General features: G+C 55.2%; 1 protein-coding gene across 1 annotated transcript in view; it reads left to right on the forward strand.

Moving 5' to 3' along the window:
- The window catches only part of TRAPPC9 (trafficking protein particle complex subunit 9), a 171,600-nt gene extending 166,744 nt beyond the window's left edge, over positions 1–4,856 (forward strand). The window contains 2 exon segments of the mRNA XM_080646835.1: positions 3,472–3,692; positions 4,191–4,856. Coding sequence (XP_080502961.1) covers positions 3,472–3,692; positions 4,191–4,358 — 389 coding nt within the window. The 3' untranslated portion in view covers positions 4,359–4,856.
- Positions 4,857–23,318: the final 18,462 nt, after the last annotated feature.

A 23,318-nucleotide genomic window follows, 5' to 3' on the forward strand; every position in this document is an offset into this window, starting at 1 on the left:
TAGCCCTGGGCCAGCCCCGCCCCTCCACCACCCTTCTCCGAGCTCCCTCACCCCGTGCACCCCCTTCCCCACCGTGGCCGCCCTTGGCCCAAAGGCGGGCTGGCACCAGGATGGCCTGGCACCGGGGGGCTTCCTTCTCCTCCTCCCAGCGGCCCGCAGGCCCTCCCTCCTCCTGGATTCTATTTATAGCCTGTGTGTCTGTCGCGGCCGTGCTGTAGCATAAGCGTGGCGGTGGTTTCAGGAGGCATTCTGGGCCAGACGAAATTAAGTCCGTGACTCCGGCTGTATTAGTGAGGGGGAATCGGGGCGGGGGCGGGGGCGGGGGCGGGAGGTGGGCCGTGGGCCCATGTAACGCTGTGGGGGCAGAGACTAACCTGCTCCCGGGATGTCTTACACGAGAGCCTCCTGCATGAATAACCTCCTGCAGGAGAGCTGGCGCTGCCGTCAGGGACCCAGGCCAGGAAGGGGGAGGCCGGTCCTGATCCTCTAACCCTCAAGGTTCAGACGGGCTGGTCCCGAAGGCATCTGGGCCCACAGCCCGCCCACTCATACATGCATTCACTTGCTCACTCACTCACTCACTCATTCATTCATTCACTCACTCACTCATTCATTCACTCACTCACTCACTCATTCACTCACTCATTCACTCACTCATTCACTCACTGACTCATTCACTCACTCATACATGCATTCACTCACTCACTCACTCATTCACTCATTCATTCACTCATTCATTCACTCACTCATTCACTCACTCACTCATTCACTCACTCATTCACTACTCACTCACTCACTCACTCACTGACTCATTCACTCACTCATTCACTCACTGACTCATTCACTCACTCATACATGCATTCACTCACTCACTCACTCATTCACTCATTCATTCACTCATTCATTCACTCATTCATTCACTCACTCATTCACTCACTCACTCATTCACTCACTCATTCACTCACTCATTCATTCACTCACTCATTCACTCACTCATTCACTCATTCATTCACTCATTCATTCACTCATTCATTCACTCATTCATTCACTCACTCATTCACTCACTCATTCACTCATTCATTCACTCATTCATTCACTCATTCATTCACTCACTCATTCACTCACTCACTCACTCACTCACTCATTCACTCACTCATTCATTCACTCACTCATTCACTCACTCATTCACTCATTCATTCACTCATTCATTCACTCATTCATTCACTCACTCATTCACTCACTCATTCACTCATTCATTCACTCATTCATTCACTCATTCATTCACTCACTCATTCACTCACTCACTCATTCACTCACTCATTCACTCACTCATTCATTCACTCACTCATTCACTCACTCATTCACTCATTCATTCACTCATTCATTCACTCACTCATTCACTCACTCATTCACTCACTCATTCACTCATTCATTCACTCATTCATTCACTCATTCATTCACTCACTCATTCACTCACTCACTCATTCACTCACTCATTCACTCACTCACTCATTCACTCACTCATTCACTCACTCATTCACTCATTCATTCACTCATTCATTCACTCATTCATTCACTCACTCATTCACTCACTCATTCACTCATTCATTCACTCATTCATTCACTCATTCATTCACTCACTCATTCACTCACTCACTCATTCACTCACTCATTCACTCACTCATTCATTCACTCACTCATTCACTCACTCATTCACTCATTCATTCACTCATTCATTCACTCACTCATTCACTCATTCACTCACTCACTCACTTATTCACTCACTCACTCATTCACTCACTCACTCATTCACTCACTCACTCATTCACTCACTCACCCACTCATTCACTCACCCACTCACCCACTCACCCACTCATTCACTCACTCACTCACTCACTCATTCACTCACTCACTCATTCACTCACTCACTCATTCACTCACTCACTCACTCACTCATTCACTCATTCACTCACTCACTCATTCACCCACCCACTCACCCACTCACTCATTTACTCACTCATTCACTCACTCATTCATTCACTCATTCACTCATCCATCCATCCATCCATTTATTCATCCATCCATCCATCCATCCATCCATCCAATAAATATGAACTAGAACCAGAGTCTGCCTGGCCTGGGTCTTGGGGACACGGGCAAGTGGCAGTTCTCCGGAGCTTGTGGGGGAGGAGACACACAGGTGGTTAATAGTTAAACAGGTGGGTAAACACGAGAGCTTCAGGTAAGATGCTGTGGGTCACGAGAAAATGAAAGAGCTTGGAAACGTGACCTGGGTTTCTTTAGTCCGAAAGGTTTCTAGGCTGGGCGGCCCCGTTTCCACCCTCTCAGCCTGCACTCCATGCCCGGGTGCCCTCCTGCAGGGGTGAGGGAGGCGTGCGGAGACTGTGGACTGAACGGTGCTGCTCAGGACCTCTGCAGCCACCCCAGCTCCATGATGGGTGTGGGCGGGTGTGGTGAGCCGTGCGCCGGGAGATGGAGCACAGGGTGGAGCCTGCCCCTGGGGGAGGTGGGGTGCTGCGAGGTGCGGGCCCTGGAGCCTTCCTGGAGGCCGTCACCCGAGGACCGGCCGCTCTTAGACGTTTTCACTTTTGTCCCAAGGGTTCCTTTCCCAGGACTCTGTCCCCGGAACGTAAGTGTGAATTCAGACAAAGCTCGTGCAAACGTGGACACAAGCGAGACGTGGTGGGGTGGCACATCGTGGCTTGTTTCTTGCCTGCGATCCTCTGGGGCCTCCGAGAACATTCTCCCAAAGGCGTCGACAGCTGGGACATGCTAGGTCCTCACGGTCACAGAGAGCAGAGCTCAGAACTGCAGCTCAGCCCCACGGCCACGTTAATAGGCGAGGATGCCCGGACACGGCAGTGGTCGCCGCGGTGCGGAGGGGAGCAGGGCCAGGGCCTGGGGTTCTTACAGAAGTGTTTTTGCTTCTGTAAACTTTCCAAAGCGTTTCCAGAGTGCTGTGGAAGCTCGTGATTTTAAAGAAACCAAGTATGGGGCGGGGGGGTCTTGATCGCAGAAGGCTTCCTTGAAACATGGATTTGGAGGGGCGCTTGGTGGGGGGTTTGTTGACTTGCAGATACACCCCCACCCCCAGTCACTGTCAATAGGAGTGTGTGTCCCAAAGGCCCAGCCAGGTGCCACTCATCATCTTGGGGGACTGTGGCCAGAGCTCAGCCCTTCCGGGAGGGAGTATCTTGGAGCCCCTCCTGGACCCCCAAACAACCTTGGGGGCCTCCTAGAGCTCTGGCCCCATGCCTGTCCCTGCCAGCCTGCACGCCAGCAGAGCAGGGACGGGGCTGTGCGCCCAGCCTGGCAGATGTGGTGGCTGATGGGGTAAGGGACGAATGAATGAGGAAAGGAGTGAATGAGTGAATGAACAAGAAGACGGCGGAGAAGGGGAGGCCGCCTGGGCTGTGTCGCTGACAGTCTCCTGTCCTGTGTCTTTGGCAGACGTGCTGGTGGACGGACAGCCGTGTGACTGCGAGGCAGCGGCCTGTCGGGTGGGCGACCCCATGCGCCTGGAGGTGCGGCTGACGAACCGGAGCCCACGCAGCGTGGGGCCCTTCGCCCTCACCGTGGTCCCCTTCCAGGACCACCAGAACGGCGTGCACAGCTACGACCTGCACAGCGCCGTTTCCTTCGTGGGCTCCAGCACCTTTCACCTGGATGCGGTGCGTGGTCGGGAGCCCCGTGCGGCCCCCGTGTGGTCCCACTGTCCCCAGCCCTCTGGCTGACCCTGGTCCGCCCGGCTCACTCTGAGGCCTTAGGCAGCTCACTTCTCTGCATCCAGAGCCCTGGAGTGAGCCCAGGGAAGTGAGGTCACCCCGAGGGCTGTTCAGGAGACAAGGCGAGTGGGGGGCCCAGGACAGCTGAGGTCGCCCGTTCACTCTCGCCCCGCCCCAGGCAGTCACCTCCTCCCTGCCCGTGGTCACTGCAGGGGCCCAGGGGACTGAGGGAGTCATAGAGCTCACCTGGCCCCCCCTCACAGCCCTCAGGCCCCACCCGCGTGAAATCGTGCCTTCAGCCGCCCCCCCCCCCCACCACCTGAAGTGCCTCCCAGAAAGGAAGCCGAGGCTGGGACAGGTGCAGCGACTGTCCCGGGCAGGTTCGGGGTCTCCTGTGGCTCGGGGTCCCGCTGCTCTGGGCTGACACGTCCCTCCTGCCTGCAGGTGCAGCCTTCGGGCCAGTCGACCTGCCTCGGGGCCCTCCTCTTCCTCTACACGGGCGACTTCTTTCTGCACGTCCGGGTGCACGAGGACAGCACAAGCAAGGAGCTGCCGCCCTCCTGGTTCTGCCTGCCTAGCGTGCACGTGCGCGCCCTGGAGGGCCAGGCCTGAGCCCGGTCCCGGCCTGTGCCGTGGGGGCGCCCGGCCTGGCCCCCCAGCCTTTGTTGTAGCTCCTGTCCCCTCCTCCAGCCCAGCCCAGCCCCAGCCCCAGCCCCCTCCACCCCTTTTTCCTGCAGCACCTTTTCTGGGCTGTGCCAAGCGTGGAGACATGGCAGCCTCGCCCCTCCCCGCACTGCCCACCACGGACCCTCTGCTGGAGCCTGGCGCTAAGGCGGATACTGCCCAGCCCACAGGGCGATGCTCACCTAACCAGCTGGGTCCCTGCACCTTGGGGTCACAGCCCAGCCAGGGTGGGCCTGCAGAGACCCCCAGGCCTCGGAATCCCCCCAGGGCTGGCCCTTCTCCCTGAGCCCCCGAGGCAGCCCCTGTGCCAGACGCTGGGCAGTGCCTGGGCGGGGCCCCGGGAGGGACCATGGCCTGTGTGTGTCTGTGTATCTGTGACAAGTTCTCCAATAAAGGGCTGCCTGGCTCCCTGCTGGTCTGCCTGCCTCCGGACAGCTGCTTGTGCGGTAGGCAGGGGCCGCCCCAACTCAGGTGAGGGTTCCAGTGCACGCGTTCCCATCAGAGATGCCCACCACACACGGCTGGTGGCCGGAGGGCTGGGCCTGGGTCTGTCTGTCTCAGTGGCCCCGCAGCTCCTTCCACACGTGTGCTTCTTTGGCCTGGCTCCCGGCTCCCCAGCCCCTCTCGGAACATGGGGTCCAGCCCCCACCCCGGTCCCCAGCCCCCAAGATGGCGCTGGCCATGTCAGCCTCTTGCTCTCTCGCTCTCTCTTCACCCTGTGCCACTGTCCACAGTCCCCCTGGGGCTCTGCGGCCATGCCCAGGCCTCCCAGGCAGGCTGGCTGGTTTGCAGGCTGTTTGCTGCCCACAGGTGCTGGCAGGGAGGGCACACAGGGCAGGGGTGCAGCCTGGCCGGGTGCAGGGCTGTGCCGCCCAGAGAGGCCCTTATTCTGATTGCGGAGCTGCCCTGGGCTGTGGCGCTGGCCCTCCCCAACCGCCCCCACCTTCCAGGCCTCACCTCTCATGGAGCTCCGCCCTCCAGCCCACCCTCCCCTTTGCTCAGGGCAGGCCCGAGGCTAGGCCTTGGCGACCCCTGGCCCCCAGCAGCGCGCTGCTCAGGAGGGGGCTCAGTGAGAGGTCACACAGCAAAGCCTGCACAGGACGAGCTCAAACAGCCTGTCTGGGAAGTGGGGTTCCCCTGGGGCAGTGGGGGAGCCCTGAGGGGCGGCTGCCACAGGAACCCAGGCTCCGAAATCCTCAGGGGACTCTGTGGGGAGAGAGTCCCCCAGCTGGGGGCGGCCGAGCTGGCCTGCGTGTCCCTGGAGTTTGTTCCTTGGTCCCGGCCCCCTAGGGCCCCCACCCTTCCCAGGAGGATGACCAGACCCCAGCCTTGGGGTGTCCCCGACAGTGAAGTCCCAGGGGATCCTGGGGCAGGGAGCAGGGAGTGGGCTTTTGCCGAGGCAGGCGGAGTGCGATAGGAAGAAATTGACATTTGTCCCTGCCCGGTACCTGACCTGAGCCCCCATCCCTTGGAATTTCCGGGTAACGGGAGTGTCTTTGTCCAGCGAGGTGACTCTGGGTGGGCCCCTGGGTGGCCCCCTGGTGGCGTCAGGACGGGACTGGGCACTGAAGGACCAGTGTGCTTCGGATCTGGGAGCCTTCAGCCCCGCCCTGTCCTCCCTGGATTGGGTGGGGGCCCATCCTGCCCACCTGGGCACCTTGCCCCGACATCCCTCGCCTCGGGCTGTGGGGAGCTTCCTGGTGAGCACGCTCACGTCCAGGTGGGCAACGCAGAAGCACCCGCACCCGGGACCCCTCCGGACCTCACTGTGCTTCGCTCCATCCGCCGCTCACCTGCATCCTTTGTCACCTCCCTTGTGGTCACCTGGGAACGTAAGTAGGTGTTTGTCTGAGTTCTGGGCTCTGTCATAGCCAACTGTCAGGCCTGAAGGGTCAGGGACCCCAGCGCACTGCTGGCTGTTAGAAGTGGGGGGTCCTGCACCTGCGCTGGCGTCCGAGCTGGGGCCGGCCAGTGGGACTGAGCCCTTGACCTGTGGGCGGGGTCTGTGCCCACTCCGGAAGGCAGTGTGAGAACTGACGGAGGTGGGGACACCAGCTGCCGTGGGACAGGGTGGGCGTGGTGCGCCGTGTGCAGGGGCCCGGCCGTGCAAGTATCCCGAGATCTTATCAGCTGCTGAGGTCCGGGCTCCACGGGAGAGCAGCCCTGAGGTGGCGAGTGGGGACCGGAGAGGACTCTCTAGCAGAGGTGGCCACAGTCCTTTGCTCAGGACACTAGAACTCTCCAGGGCCCTGTGACCGTGTGTCCACAGCTCCCGGACAGGGTTGAGTCTGAGCCGTCCCATCCTGGACCCGCTGTACACGCAGAGTTCAGATGGACACTCCGTACACGCAGAGGTCAGATGGACACTCCGTACACGCAGAGGTCAGATGGACACTCGTACACGCAGAGGTCAGATGGACACTCGTACACGCAGAGGTCAGATGGACACTCGTACACGCAGAGGTCAGATGGACCCACCGTACACACAGAGGTCAGATGGACCCGCCGTACACGCAGAGGTCAGATGGACGCTCCGTACACGCAGAGGTCAGATGGACCCGTCGTACACGCAGAGGTCAGATGGACGCTCCGTACACGCAGAGGTCAGATGGACGCTCCGTACACGCAGAGGTCAGATGGACGCTCCGTACACGCAGAGGTCAGATGGACGCTCCGTACACGCAGAGGTCAGATGGACGCTCCGTACACGCAGAGGTCAGATGGACGCTCCGTACACGCAGAGGTCAGATGGACGCTCCGTACACGCAGAGGTCAGATGTACCCGCCGTACACGCAGAGGTCAGATGGACACTCCATACACGCAGAGGTCAGATGGACACTCCGTACACGCAGAGGTCAGATGGACACTCCGTACACGCAGAGGTCAGATGGACACTCCGTACACGCAGAGGTCAGATGGACACTCCGTACACGCAGAGGTCAGATGTACCCGCCGTACACGCAGAGGTCAGATGGACACTCCGTACACGCAGAGGTCAGATGGACACTCCGTACACGCAGAGGTCAGATGGACACTCCGTACACGCAGAGGTCAGATGTACCCGCCGTACACGCAGAGGTCAGATGGACACTCCGTACACGCAGAGGTCAGATGGACGCTCCGTACACGCAGAGGTCAGATGGACGCTCCGTACACGCAGAGGTCAGATGGACGCTCCGTACACGCAGAGGTCAGATGGACGCTCCGTACACGCAGAGGTCAGATGGACGCTCCGTACACGCAGAGGTCAGATGGACGCTCCGTACACGCAGAGGTCAGATGGACGCTCCGTACACGCAGAGGTCAGATGGACGCTCCGTACACGCAGAGGTCAGATGGACGCTCCGTACACGCAGAGGTCAGATGGATGCCAGGCGGGAGGCCTTGGGCTGGGTGGAGTCCAGCTCAGCCTCCAGGGTCCGATGAGGGAGCCCAGGCAAAGGGCCGCTGCTCTGCCTGTACACAGTTGGCGCTCAATAATGGCAGTCGGCCCCTCTGGCCAGGGTCTGGGAAGGCACCTGTGTGTCCCCCGGTGTCCCTGGCTCCCGCTGACCCCACGGCAGCCCCGACTTCTCGCAGCATAGGCCCGACTCCGTGCATCTCCTCTGCATCGTCAGGTGCCGGGTGATTCCCAGTATTCCTCCTCAGGCAGGGGCGTCCAGGCAGCCGGCCCGGGGCCCCAGCCCACCCCGAGGCTGAGGACGCACGGCCAGAAACAGAATGCGTCCTTTCACCTCAGCCGCTGGGCCGCGGGGCTTCGCCCTCCTGCACTTGTTCCCTTCGGGCAGGACGGGCCTGCAGTGGCCCTCAGTCACCCGGCCGTCACGCTGTCGCCCAAAATTCACCCGGCAGAGCAGGGATCCAGAGGTGTCTGAGGCGCTGAAGCCCAGCCCTGCCCCTCGACGGCTCTGGGACCTCACACCATCCCTGACAGGAAGCCGCGTTACTGTCATCGGAGTGATGGCGATGAGAACACCGCCTCGTGGGCACTTGTGCGTTCGTGGTTGGACTGCATCTCCTCGGCGTGCCCACGCGTGATAGCAGGTCCTCACTAACTAATGCGGGGGCCCCCTCCTGCCTTCCCGCGCCTCCGTGTCCTCCCGGCCACGTGCCTGACCGCTGTCCCCCGGGAAGCTGGCCACGCGCCCTCACTGTTTCCTTAGACTCTGCGCGGGCTCATTTACCAGGTGGCGAGGGACAATGCCAGGCGCTTCCTGCACAGCGGCCCAGGGGGCGGGGCTGCCCGTCGAGGGAGTGAGCCCCATGACCGTCAAGTTGAGCTGTTTGCATTCGGGCCGAGGCGGGACCTGTGGATGGTTTCGAAAGACACGGGTGTCAGGCGATGCCTCTGAGCCGCCAGCCTAGGAACCCCGACCTCGTGGTGGCTCGGGCCAGCCCAGGCCCCAGGCGCAGAGAGGAGACGGGAGCCTGTGGCCGCCTGGCCCCTGGGCCTCGGAACTGTGTCCTAAGGGTTTAAGGCAAATAGTGAAGACCAAAAGGTGTTACTGTGATGGATGGGCACAGACTGCGCCTCCTCCTGAAACCGACTAAGCGATGGCACCTCTATTACAGACACGTGCTGCCCCGCGGGCGCAGGAGAGTCAGAAGCACCAGCCTGCCCTGTGGGGGCAAAACCCCGAGAGGGGGGGCGCCAGCTTTCCATTCTCGCAGAACTGGGAAGGCGGAACGAGCCACACCCACCAGGTGGGGAAGCTCAGGGGAGACTGCACCCCATTCGTTTGGGAGCCAAAGGATTCTACCCTGAGTAAGGGGTGAACTGGAAATGCCCCTCCCTCCTACTCAGAGTGGAAATAAGACTGTCCCGTCTCCACGCTTTGATTCCACCCAAATTGGCCCTCCCGTGACCTGCAGGCCCAGGCCACGCTCCCCCAGTGCCGCCCCAGCCCCGCGTCCTCCATGAACTTGAAAGTGGTCCCAGACACCCAGCGCCCCCACCGCCACGCAGCAGACGGCTCGCAGCAGTAAACACATCCTTTCTGGAGGAAGCCACTTCTGTCCCAAATCTCCAAGGCAAATGAATAATTCAGTTTTAAAAGAAAGAAAGTCATCAGACACACAAGGAAACAGTGCATCATGTGTGAGGGCGGAACAAAGGCAGCACACCGGGCTTGGAGGAGAACGGGCTCCGGCTTCATCAGACAGACTGTGAAATAAGTGCCTCGCCGTGTCACAAAAATGACAAAGAAGAGGAAAATGAGCCAAGATCGAGAGCATGACAAAATAATCAAATGGAAGCCCCGTAACTGTGACAGAACTAAAATTAAATACTTAATGAGTGCGTCGAAGGCAGATTAAACCCAGCTCGAGGGAGACAAGTGAATGGAAGATAGAGCCAGGGACGTTATAAAAAATGCAGCTCAGAGAGGACAGAAAATAGGAAAGAGACTAAAGCCATGGCCAGCAGGGTGAGGACGCTCACATAGTCAGAGTTCCTGGAGGAGAGGACAGGATGGAGCAGAGGCAGGATGGGAAGGGGCGGGACTGAGACTCCTCAGAACTGGTGGGACGAACCCCACATTTCCGGAAGCCCCACCAAGTCCATCGGGCATAACATTGAAAATACACAGTAGACTCATCATAATACGATTCCAAACACGAGATTGCTGAGCGGCTAGAAGACACGGCAAATCACCCGGAGAGGTGGCGCCTTGATAGCCGGCTTCCCGTCCGCCACAGCGGAGTCCAGCTGTCAGTGGAGCGACATCTGAGTGACACCAACGCGTTCTAATAGGCGAAAGAGCAACGTCCGTACAGAAACAAAACCCTGGCTCTCCACCGCCAGCACCTCACTGAACGGAACGCCAGAGAATGAACCCCAGGCAGAAGGAAATCCATGTTCGAAAGTTGGAAATGCAGGAACGAAGGAACAGCAAGCAATGTGGGTAAATCTTAACCAACATTTACGGTGTCAGTCATCCCCATCGTCATGAATTGTAGAGTTGAAACATCACAGACTTAACGTGCATGTCAAAATAACACACACATGTTAGTGAGGGGACGATGGAGTCCAGGAGTGCTAAGGTGCTTTAATTTTCATCTCAAAGGCTCGGGATAACGATGTCCATTAACTTAGACACAAGCTTTTGTGCTTTAGTTACGGATTTTCAATTTCTGGGGTAACCATTAAGAAAGTAAGAAAGTGCATGCACAACCTCTCAATTGGATGCTCCAAAAAGTTAAATAAGGAAAAATAATTATTCAGTCCAAATGAAGACAAAAAAAAAAAGAAAAGAAAAGAAAAGAAAGAAAGAAAAATGGACCAAAGAAATAAATGGTAATGGCGGAACAAACAAACCACGCTATAACGGTATTATTGTCCTCATGCTGTAGTTGAGAAAAGTGAAGCAGAGAGTGGGTAAGTAAGAGCCAGATGTGGTTAGGAAGTGAGCTGTAGAAATGAAGTGTATCAGTGCTTACAATAAATGAAAAGACTGAATATCCCAGGTAAAAGACTAGACAACAACCACAAAAATCAGCTTTATGGTATTTCCAAGAGACACTAAGACAAGGATGTAGGAGGAGGTTGAAACAGAATGGTAGGAGAAGATGTACCAGAAAAGTCCTAATGAAAAGAAAGTCTACTGAGTTGATTTCTTCAATGGCTTCTAGAAAGTTAATGACTTCTAGAAATAATTACATCATGATGATAAAAACAGTGACTCGCCAGGAAGCTATACTAACTCCAAATACATACGCAACCAGTAATACAGTCTCAAACACATAAAGTAAACTCTGATAGATCTCTCTCAGTAACTGAAAGATCAAGGAGACAAAAAGTGTTAAAGATATAGAAGATTTGAAAGTTTCAATCAATACATTTAATCTAATGGATTTATATAGAATACTTCACTCAACAGCTGTAGAAAGACATGTTTATCAAGCACATATGTTGAGATTTGCTGTGGCCCATATGTAGTTGAAGGACTGTTATAGACATACATTCTCTGAACCTGATATGCTTGAGTTAGAAATCAGTCACAAAAAGATAATTATAAAAGTTCCATGGATTTGGAAACTAAGAAACACTTTTAGATCACTAAGAGTTGAGAGAAGAAATCACCATGGGAAGCAGGAAATACTGAAATTGAACAATAACAAAGTATATATCAAAACTGTATGAGGCTGATAAATCAGTATTTAGAGGGATATTTTATAAATTTAAATGCTTATATTCCAAAGAGGAACATGTGAAAGTTAATGGACTGAGCGCCATCCCCAGGTGCTGAAAAAGATGGCAGGAGAGATCATTGAGAAGAGAAGAATATAATAGAGATAAGATCGTAAATTAATAAAATAAGAAAAACCCACAGTAGCAAAAAGCTAAAGGTTGTTTTTTGAAAAGGCTAATAAAATTGAGAAGCCTCTGACTGGATTAATAAAATAGAAAAGACACAAATAGCCACATGTCAAATAAAGAGGGGACATCAGATACCACAGACAATGATAGGAGGATATTAGGAGAGGAAATTATGAAGAACTTTACACCAATAAACTTCAAAACAGAAATGAAATATAATTTTCTAGAAAACACAATCAACATTAAAGTTTTCAATAATAAACAGAAAAACTGAGTAATCTTAAAGCCATTGAACAAATCAACTCAGTAGTTAAAAATCTTTTTGTCAAGGAAAGTCTAGGCCCAGATGATTTTTACCATTGAATTCTAATTCAAGAAACAAACAAACATCCAAGTGTGCCCAGAATATTTCTGAATGTGGGAAAAGGGGAAAAATACTTAGTTATTTTTCATAAGGCTGGTATGGCCTTCATACCAAACCTTACTGAGACAGCCTAGAAAGGGAGATTACAGGCTACATCAGGCATTCATGTAGGTGCAAAAATCGGAATCTGAATGTTAGCAAACAGACTCAGTTGTATGTGAAAAAGATAGCATATCGTGACCGAGTTGTATAAAGAGAATGCAAGGTTGGTTTTACATTGGGCAGGATGTTAATAATCTACCGCATTGTCAAGTTAAAGAAGAAAAATCATATGAACAGTCTTGTAGATGTGGGAAAAGTCTTGATAAAAGTCGATATCACCCTTCCCCCCCCAAAAAAAATCCTAGAAAGCTAGGTCTAGAGCAGGGGTGGGCAAACTTTTTGACTCGAGGGCCACAATGGGTTCTTAAACTGGTCCGGAGGGCCGGAACAAAAGCATGGATGGAGTGTTTGTGTGAACTAATATAAATTCAAAGTAAAGGAGCAGAGGGGAGAGCAAGAGAACCGGATAGAACAGCCGGATCCGGCCCGCGGGCCATAGTTTGCCCAAGGCTGGTCTAGAGAGTTGCTGTTTTTTTAACCTGATAAAAGGATATCTACAAAAAATACACATACATCAAACCTTCTTCTCAATGTTGAAATGTTGTAAGCACTCTAAGATCAGGAATGGAACAAGGATGCGTGTTGTCTCCACATGTGTACGTGGCCCATGCCAGCACAGACACGCAAAGAAAAGAACCCACAGAAGGCACACGGGCTAGAAAGGAAGAAGCAGAGCTGTCGTTATTTACCTAGCATGTCATCTACACAAAGAAGGCTCAAGAATCCTCAGGTTTGTTAGAATGAATCCGTGCTTGTCGAAATCTGTACAGCCACAAATGGCTAGGAAATAAAATGGGCTACCACATAGAGAGCTACAAAAGAATGCAGAATCTGTGGTAGGCTGAATAAGGGCATCCCGAAGATGGCCACCTCCCAATTCTCGGAACCTGTGGATGTCCTGCGACAAAGAGGAAGTACAGGCACAGGTAAGAAAGTTGCCACTCACCTGCCTTTAAAACAGGGAGGTTATCCAGGTGGCCTCAGTAGAGTCACAAGCGCCCCGGGAGGAGAAGCAGAGGTGGGCAGCAGGAGAATTTAGCCTGATGCTGCTGGCTTGGAAGATGAAGGAGCTGGAGCCGAGAGATACCTCAACCTTTAGGAGCTGGAAGAGGCTAGAAAAGGGATTCCCGCTACGAACTCCAGGAAGAACAAAGCCCTCCTGAATCCTTCCCCTTTGCCCCGAGAGACTCCTTTTTTAACATCTGGCTTCCAGAATAGCAAGGTATTACATGTGTGTTGTGTCGGCCGCTAAGTGTGTTCCAGTGGCAATAGGAAATGGGTACATTTTCAGTGTGCAAGGCCACCACGGAACAAGACGTAACAGTGTCTTGGAGGACGGTAAAGGGGATCTAAGTGGATGGTTGGGAGACTGTCTCAAAGATGTAAATCTTCGCCATATTGATTTATGGACTCAGTGCTGCAGTAATAAAAAGCTTAATTTCTTTGGGTGAAACTTGGCAAGCTGATTATGTAGAAAAGAGCCAATGATCACCGACACGCTCTTGGAGAACAGGTGGAAATGTAGCACGGTGGTAAACACACGGGATAGAAGACGATGGGCCGGTGGGAAACCCAGAAGCGACCCATGCGCAGATGGACACGGGCTGTGTGAACTATTGCGGTCATGTGCCAGGGAAGAGGGCTCTTCCTATATAGTGCTGGGAAAGGAAGCGGGGAGACGTGGGCAAGGGAGACACTGGACCCCTGACCACGTACGAATATCTATTCTAGGTTAAGACCTAAATGTGAGAGGCAAATTATAAGACACTTAGAAGACATGATAAGTAGCTTTATGATCTTGGGTTAGAAACAGATTTCCTAAATGAGACACAAAAACCACATCTTAAGAAGTGATAAATTCTATTATATTGAAAGTAAGAGCTTGTGTTCCTCAGAAGATTCCACAAAGGAGGTGGAAAGACATGTCACAAACGGGGAGAAATACGAGGAGGGTCTGCCACTTTAATGAGCTTACTCACACTGGAAGTGATGTAAGTCACTTTTGCTCACAATCCGTAGAGAAGAGCAAACTACCACAAATGGGGCCTATCTCCTGTAGAGAGGAGTGGGGAATGGGATGCAGTGAGCACCAGGGGTCTCTACCAGTCCTAGCAAAGTTGAGCTGGTCATATCCTATGACCCAGTGACCCCACTACCATTCCATATCTTAACAGATACTCAGTGGTTTGCCCAACACGAGCCACATACCAGAACATTTATGGCAGAATTGCTCATGGTAGGAGAAAAGGATGTAATTCCAGAGCCCTATTAAGAACGGAATGTGTCACTCCGTTGTGGCCGATTTGTGTAGCAGAATAGAATACTATACAGTGGTGATTACGAAACAACACAGATGCTCGTCAAAAACATAGGGTTGATGAACTAAAGCAGGCAACCGAAGAATACCCGTGGCATGATTTCAGTGACACGGAGTCCCCAAAGCAAACCCATGTATTTATGAAGGCTCCATACACAAGTTGCTTTAAAAAAAAAAAAAAACTGTAGAAACAAAGAAGCGAGCAACAGACACAAAATTTAGCACCGATTCCCTCTGGGTAGAGGAGGAGGATGGGACTTGAAAGGGGCAAGTAGGGAGCTCGGGGATTAGGTGATGTTCCATTTATTCTGCTGGGCAGTGGAAACTTAATTCCATGCCTCTGTCCAAAAATTGAGATGTTTGAGTCAGCCCCAGGTGATGCGAATTGTCAAAGGCATGGCTTTTGGTAAAAAAAGATCCTTTGGCACCGATTCAGCAAACCAATAAAGAATTCTTCCCTTCGTCCACCTTTAGAATTTAGTTTGCCATTTCAAACCTGCTGATTAATCACACTGTGTCCCTGGCAGCTGCCCAGGCCAGCTCCTCTGGAGACTGGGAAGTGGGAGCCCTGGGCAGGAGGCCTTCAGCACCATGGACAGCGCCTGGAGGCCGGCTCTGCAGAGACTGGCTCTGCAGAGACCAGCTGCTTAAGGCATCTGAGTCAGAGAAGGGCAGAGGGTTTCAAAGTCGTGGTCCAGCCACCTAGTGAGCTGATGGCAGGCCAGGGACTAGAAGCCAGGCCTCTTGACACCTAACCCAGCGTTCATTCCGTGGCCCTGGCTTCGGGTACATGGACGACTGGAACTCCTCCGTGAGCCAGGAAGTCACCGAGGTTGGGGTGGGAAGGGGGGCTTCCACGTGTGGCTTCCGTGTGTGCCATTTAAAGCTTGGCCTTTGCGGCCAGTCTCGGCAGGGCTCAGATCCGGACTCTGCCCTCGCCATCTGAGTGCTCTCGGAAGTCGCCGCACCTCTCCAGGCCTCTGTCAATCACACCAGCTCCCCGCAGATGGCTGCAAAGGTTCTGTGCTGTGAGACGCACCACAGGCTCAGCACCAGGTCCTGGGCGCCGGTGCGCAACTAAACACAGCAAATTCTTTTAGCTGCTCCCTCGGTGGGTTTCAGATCAGAAAGGAACTGGTTTTATGGAATCGTTGATAAGGTGTTGGAACAATATGACCTCTCAGGGTCTGTTCTGGAATAAACCCCACACGGTTTCCAAGTGAAATCATGGCATTGGCCAACAGACAGATATTAAGGCTCCTCGGATGTCTTAGCGCTGTCCCATCCTGTTCGTTTGAGCCCCCCGATCATTGCCTAACGTGTCTCTGTCTCCCCAAGAGATGCTCAGAGAAGAGGGGTGACAATATGCCTACAAAATGTCCCCAGGGCCAAGATCCTCGCCCACACTCGCATTCCTGCAGGAAACCTGAAGGGTAATGTATTGTTCTCTTTGTCAGTTGCTGGATTCTGTTTGCGAGCATTTTACTTCAGGAATGTTGATTCATGCTCCTCAGTGCGATTGGCCTCTAGTCCCCTTACTTTGTATTACTTGTGCTCAGGTCGTTACAGATGCGCAGAATGAACAAGGGCGTTTCTCTCCCATCTTTTCCCATGACCCCAATAGCGTCCACAGCGCCGGCAGGATTAGACCTTTAGAAATTAGATGCACCTCGGCCGTGCGCCTGTCTGATTCTGGTGCCTTTTCCCCGATAAAAATTCAATCACCTCCTAATCTCTTTTATGGTAATTGGTCTATTAACATTTTCCATTTTTTTCTTGGACGGATTTTGGTAATTGACTGATACCAGGAAACTGTCCGTGTCCCTGAGGTTTCACAGAGTTGCATACAATATTCTCTCATAATTATTTCTATCTCCTCTGTATCTGTAGTTATATTGGTATGTCTACCTCCTTCATTCCTAATCTTGTCTAATTTTACGATCTCTCGCTCTTGTGCCCTGTAATTAGACTCACGAGGGTTGTTTTTTACTTTATTAGCCATTTCAGAGAACAAGCTTTTGCAGTTACGTATTCTTTCCACTGTTTGAATTTTTTTCCTCTTTCATCAGTTTCACTTATCTTTATGAATTTTCTCTTTCTTATTCCTTTTGTTGTTTTTTCCCCTAATTTCTTGAGCCAAGCACGGGAGCTGGTGCGGCGGTTGGTCTTCCCGCGTCCGGTGAAGGCCTTTCCGGCAGCGCCTTCCCGAGCCGTGGCCTCTCCTCCGTGTGTCCTAACCCGAGGCTTTTCCTTTTCCTCGTCTTCCAGCAATTTCTCCTTTGCTTTTCCCTGTGACACACGAGTCACGTAGGAACGTTTCACATTTGCAAGTAGCTGAAGGGTTTGGGCTTTCCTTCTGTTCCTTATTTCTCCTGGCATTGGGCGTGGCCAAGCACAGAGGCCTGCGGACAACTGCATTCCGGGTCCCTTGAACTTGATAAGGTTTCCTTGCTGGCCAGCCAGATGCTGCCTTTCATCAGTGGCCTGTGGGCACGTGACCGTGTCTTCACTCTCTGAGAACATATGAAGTGTGTGTCGCACACACATTCACATGTGTGGGCTGCGTTGTTCTGGTGGTATTACTGTGGTGTTTTAAAACGTCAGGGGTACAGAAAGCACCGGACCCAGTGGCTGTGCCATGACGCCAGGCGTGGTTCTCACTGAGGTATTCGTAGGAAATGACCCGCCTCCTGCATTCCACCCCTTGATACTTCCGCTTCCCCCTTCGACAGAGAAGGAAGCGTCCCTGGGTGGCCGTGGTACCAGCACGGCCCAGAGAGGTGACGGCGATGTCCTAGGATCTCCTAAGACTCCCCCACATTCGTGTTCCCCAGTTGTCCCTGATTTGTTCACACGGGCACTGACCAGGGTCCTGCAGCGCACGGGACCGCGTCTTCATCTCTAGCACTCTGTCCATTTCTGATAGAAACGAGCAGCGGCCCCTCTTATGCTTACATTTTTTATCAAATTCTCTTTCCCAGTAGGTTTTGCTGTAAAAAGTTAGCTCTTCTTCTTTTATAAACGCAGGCTTCTGTGTATCTCTCTATTGTAGAATGTTCTCATTGATCACGTGTAAGTATCTTTAACCTTTTTTGAAATTAGTACCTGCCAGTTCTACTTTATTTTCACTTGCTTTATCCTTGCAAATATTTCCCCAGCCGCCTAAATATCGCCAGTATTCCGTTTCGAGTTTATTTCCCATAAACAGCTTATATTTGGCTGTGTTTCTTCAGAACCCAGGATGGCAAGGTCTGGTCGTTCTCATGGAGAGTCCGCGTCTTTCCATTTAAGATGGTAACTCACCTATTTAACATACTTCCTGTTGTTGGCTATCTATTTTACATCATTGTTTCTTCCTCGTTTTCGATGGTTTGATCAAGTTATGGTTCCTTCTATTTTTTTTCTTTGTCAGTTAGGAATCCCTGCTTATGCTCTTCTGTTACTGAATGTTTGTGTCTCCCCCAAATGCACATGTGGAAACCCCCAAACCTTCGTGTGACTGTATTTGGAGATGGGGCCCCTGAGGAAGTAGTCAAGGTTAAATGAGGTCATAAGGGTGGGGCCCTGATCAGATAAGGTTAGTGCCCTCATAAGAAAAGACACTAGAACTCACTCCTGCCCCTCCCCCCAAAGCACAGACAAAGAAGAGGTCACGGGAGCCCACGGCAAGGCCACAGCCGTCGCAAAGCAAGGGACACGACCTCAGAATGAAACCTGCCTCGCCGGCCCCTTGGCCTTGGGCTTCCAGCCCCCAGAACTGTGAGAAGCAAACGCCCGCTGTGCCGGCCACCCGTCCCTGGGACTCCGTTGTGGCGCCTGAGCCGACGCCCAGACCCTCCTCTTCCCTGCGACCAGACACAGGTTTCTCTGCACTGGTGGCAAGTAAGATGCCTGCTGTTTCACACAGTGAAACACCTTATTCCCCCTGACCATTCCTCTCAGTGCAGCGTGGGAATTTCTGGGATTCTTCCTCTCCCTGCCCCTCAAGGCTGAGGCCCTGGGAGAGCCTGTAGCTGTCCCCTGCCCAGACCTTGCGAGGTTGCTGAGCTAGGACTTTAGTGAACAGACCGCCGTTGGGATTTTCCCTCCCAGGAGGAGCCTCTGTTTCGGGAGCCCTTACTAAGCAGTAGGTGGCAGAGTCTGGCAGGTCGATCCGTATTCATTTTGATTTAATTTCCCCACCTATCAAGGCCCGCTCACCCGCTGCCCTTCCCTCTTCATCTTTCTTCCTTTCGTGGGCTCCGTCCTGTCTCATTAATTTCCCCGTCCTGAGTCTTCTCTGGAGTCTCCCTCACGCGAGGGTGCGGGGCTGCGGGGGTAGACCAGGGCTCAGAAAGTGCATCTCAGACAGCTTCCCGCGCCCTCGCAGGTGAGCCACACCTGGGCTGGGCTGGGATTCTTGGGCGAGGTCTTTGCTGGACACGTGGTTGGGCTACCCCCCGAGCTTGGCCACGTGGCATCGCTTTGGCCAACAAAATGTATTCGGAAGTGACGTGGGACATTTCTGGGCAGAGTCTCCCGGGACCTTGGCAAGATCCTGGAAGCCAGGGCAGGGGGCAGCGGTCGGCCTGGTCTCAGGGGCCTAGAGAGCAGAGCTGCCTGTCAACTCACAGGAGCAAGAAGAAGACTTTGTAATGTGGAGCCGCTGAGTTTCCCCTTTACAAATGTGGGTCCTGCTCTGTCTCGGCTCAGGCGGCCCTCCCAGAGCCACAGGCTGGCGGCCTGCCCCGCGGGCACCCGCTCTCCCAGTCCTGCGGCTGGATGGCCAGGGTTACCGTGTCAGGACCCGGCAAGGGCTCTCTCCCCGTGTGGCGTGTCCTCGTGTCCTGGAGAGTGAGCGCTAGTCCCTTCTTTTCATGAGAAGTTGAACTCCCTCAGGGGCCCCACCCGTCCTCATCTAACCCTGTCACCTCCCTCCTCCCTCCTCCCTGCTCGCTCTCTCTCTCTCTCTCTCTCTCTCTGTCTGTCTCTCTCTCTCTCTGTCTCTCTGTCTCTCTCTCTCTCTCTCTCTCTCTCTCTCTCTCTCTCGGCTGCTCCCTTCGCTGGCTCTGGGCCCCTTAAAAGCTGTGATTTTTCTTTGTTGGCTCTTCGGGGGCTCAGATGGATTTCTGAATGTCCCTGTGTTAGTCTGAGTCCCCCAAGAAGCAGCTGTTGAGATGCAATTGAACACCCAAGAGATTTACCAGGGAGCACACGGCGGAGGGCACAGGGCGAGGCGGGGCGGGGAGGACAAAGAGCTCACCCCACGTGAGGAGGGACGAGGAGCTCAGGGCCCAAAGGCTCCTCAGAAAAGGCACAGACTGGAGGTGGGAGGCCCGGCCCCACTCCCGCTCCCCCTCCTCCTCCCCCCGCTGCTCCTCCCTGCTCCCCCCTGCTCTTCTCCCTCCGCTCCTCCCTGCTCCTCCCCCTGCTCACCCCCCCTCCCCCGCTCCTCCCCCCCCCCGCTCCCCCCTGCTCCCCCCTGCTTCTCCCCCCCTCCTCCCTCTGCTCCTTTCCCTGTGCACTGGCTGAGGGGCGGTCTATGGGTCCGGGTGGCCCCCCAGGGGCTGCACCAGAAAGGAAGGGGCGCGGGTGCCTTGGGGCCCAATCGTGGTCAGTACTGCTGGGGCCAGGCCCCGGAAGCCACTTGACCACAGCGCTGGCTCTGTGATGTGTGAGCGCCTGGCCGCACCGAGTTCTCACCGAGCAGCCCACCCCGCCTTCCCTCCAGGGCCCCCCTCTGCCTCCTCCCTGCGCCCTCCTGACCACCCCTGACTTCCCCGCCACCCCTTTCCTGAACGGAGCCTCTTGCACCAGCAGCTGCGGCTCAGGATGTGGTCTGCGCTCCCAGGCCGGGCCCATGGCCGAAAGGTCTCACTTCCCGGAAGGGGGAGGGGCGCTTAGGTTTTGTTCCTTTTTCTTTTGCTTCTTTATATTTTCCTCTGTTCCTTCGATTTTATGCAAAAAGGCATTGTTTGTGATGAAGAATAAATCAACGTGAAGAGCAAAATGATTTTTAAAAGGAGCCAGTGATTCAGTCGGCCACCATTACAGGGATTGTGGGCCCCGGGGGAGCCGGGGAGGGGTGTGGGGGATTGGGGACCCTTCCTGGTGCTATGGAAGTCACGCTGTGTCCCCCAGGCCCGGCCTAGGGCGCTGAGGGCCAGACAGCTTCCAAAGCTGCTTGATTTCACCCGCTCACCCCCAACCCCTCCACCGAGGGGAGACAGCGTGGCCTTTGGGGGCCGGTGGCAGCCCCAGCGCCCTCCCAGTCATCAGAGGGGGGTCCCATTGTTTTCATCGGCCACCCGTTTCTTGGGGACCCTTCCTCCGGGTCGGAGAGCGACTAGGCCCCGTGCCCTGCACCGCCCACCCAGCAGGAAGTGGGACCGACCCCGTCCGGGGGTGCAGTGTGGCTCGGCTCCCTCCTCAGTCCAGTGCAGCGTGGCTCCTGGGGCACAGTGACAGCCAGCCCCCACCGGCCTGCCTGCTGTCCTCCCCGAGGCCTTGGAGCCTGACCTCTGACCTCATCTTGACCCCAGCCACCTTCGCATTCTTGATCTTCTCTGAACCAGCCAAGACCCGTCCGGGGACTCGAGGGCATCAGCCACTCCCTCTGCCTGGATGACCTCCCTGGATCTCAACCTGTCATTCAAGTCGCAGCTCAGACGCTCTCTCCCGAGGCTGGCCTGACCCCGGCCCCCAGGTGTCTCTGCCCACAGCACTGCTCAGGGACCCGCCTCTCATCTTCCCACAGCCCCCCCTCTGGCTGCCTGACCGGGGCTGTGCTCCCCCTCCAGCGTCTGCTCCGCCGCAGCCCCCGGCCTTGCTGCTGGCTCGTGGGTGTTGGCGGCGAGAGCTGGGGTGCTGGGCTGCAGGCTGCCTGGTCACCCTCAGGGGCCCGGAGCTGGACGGTGTCCCGGCCCTGCTGACAGTGACGCGGGCCTCCCAGCTCGGCCGCTCCTCGGGGCCAAGGCCCCTCATTGGTGAGCAGTGGAAGGAGACCCGTGGCCAGAGCCCCTCCCAGCCCCGGAGGTGGTCTCTACCATCTGCAAGTGCGCATCCTCGGGGCCTGCCTGTGGGCTCCAGCTCAGAGCAGCAGAGAGCCGGGCAGCTCAGGGGCTGGGGGGCAAGGCCTCGCTGCTGGGAAGCCCTCTGGGGTCCCCTAGTCTAAGCTGATCGAGGCTCCGCAGCCCCCACGTGACCCATGGGTCTCCTGAGCATCCTGTGCCACAGAGCCCAGCACCCCCCCCCCCCGACCCTTGACCCCCAACCTGGCAGAGAGCAGAGCAGAGGGGAGGAAGCCTCGGGTTCGCCCTGAGGCCTCAGCGAATGTTCCGGAGCCCTACTTGCTGCTAGGGACACAGCGAACAGGAAGGCTCAGGGAGGCCCCCGTGCTGTGTGCATGGCGCACGCCTTGCCCAGACCAGGCTTCCTTGGGGAGGGGCCTGGGGCCCGGCTCAGGGACCTTCAGGCCTTGGAGCACCTGCCCCTCCTCCCTCCCTGGGACACAAAGGACACACCTGTGGGTCCCCAAATAGCCGCGGTGCGTGCAGGGCGCAGCCTCCCGCCGGGAAGTCGCTGCCACCTCGGCTGCGCTGCAAAAATACCTTCTGCCACACGAGGTGGAAATGGCAGAGGCGAGAGCCAGGCTTCCGAGGGGAAGACGGTCCAACACCTTCCGCAGGGCCCTGCGAGCTCTGGGCACAGGCACCGCGCCATGTGACGGCTAAAGTTAGCTCCCGCCGGAGGGAGCTGGCCGAGCTGCGGGTCCCCGCCGCGTGCGGCCTGTGGCGCTGGCTCCGCTCCCGCGGCCGGCCGGCGGGCAGTCAGCTGGAGAGAGGACAGCCGCCTGCTGCCCGTGGGAGAGGGTCCAGCCAGGTGTGGGCGCCCCTTTCCTGTGCTTAACTGGCCGGGGGAGGCCCAGGGGGGCCCCCGCTCGGCCATGGGAGGACGACGGGCTGGGCTGGGCCCTGTCACCTGGACTGTCTGCAGAGAGGGGAGAGCTGAGCGTGGGGGTGAGCCTTAGGGAGCGGCTGCTTCTGTGCAGGGTCCCCACCCCTGCTGGAGGTCCCTAGCGCCGCCCCTTCCTCCGTGCTGGCATGTCCAGGTGTTCTCACCACCCCTCCCACTACCACCCCGAGGGAACCCCACCGCAGCCCAAGTTCAACGTGCAGACTCGGCCACTTGCCCGAGGTGGGGCAGTTATTGCCATCCCAGTCAGCGGTGGTTTTTATTATTTTTATTATTAAAATTTTTTTTTATGTAGTTCTCTCTCTCCTTATCCCAGGCGAAATCTGACCTTGGAGTGTAGAGCTCCCCTGAGTCCGCGTGTTTGCGCCAACTGGGGACCGGTGTTCTGGGGCTCGAGCTGTTCGGGGGTTGCTGTAGTTCTTAAAAAATTTTTAAATGGATTTTAGAGACGAAGGGAGAAGGAGGGATAGAAACACCTATGATGAGAAAGAATTGATCAGCTGCCTCCTGCACGCCCCACCCTGGGGATCGAGCCCACAACCCCGGCATGTGCCCTGACCGGGACTCGAACCGTGACCTCCTGGTTCATAGGTCAGCGCTCAACCACTGAGCCACGCCGGTCGGGTGAAGATTTTTATCGTTTTTGTTTTTATCTATTAAGTGATTATTATTAATTTTAGGAAAGCAGATAGCTGGGTCCCACAGGGCCCCCTCTCTCTGAATGCCTAGTTATCTCGGGCTTGGGTGGTGAGCCCGGAAGGGCCCTCCCGCCC

Source organism: Plecotus auritus (genome assembly GCF_963455305.1).
Source record: "Plecotus auritus genome assembly, chromosome: 11".
In the NCBI taxonomy this organism is placed as follows: domain Eukaryota; kingdom Metazoa; phylum Chordata; class Mammalia; order Chiroptera; family Vespertilionidae; genus Plecotus; species Plecotus auritus.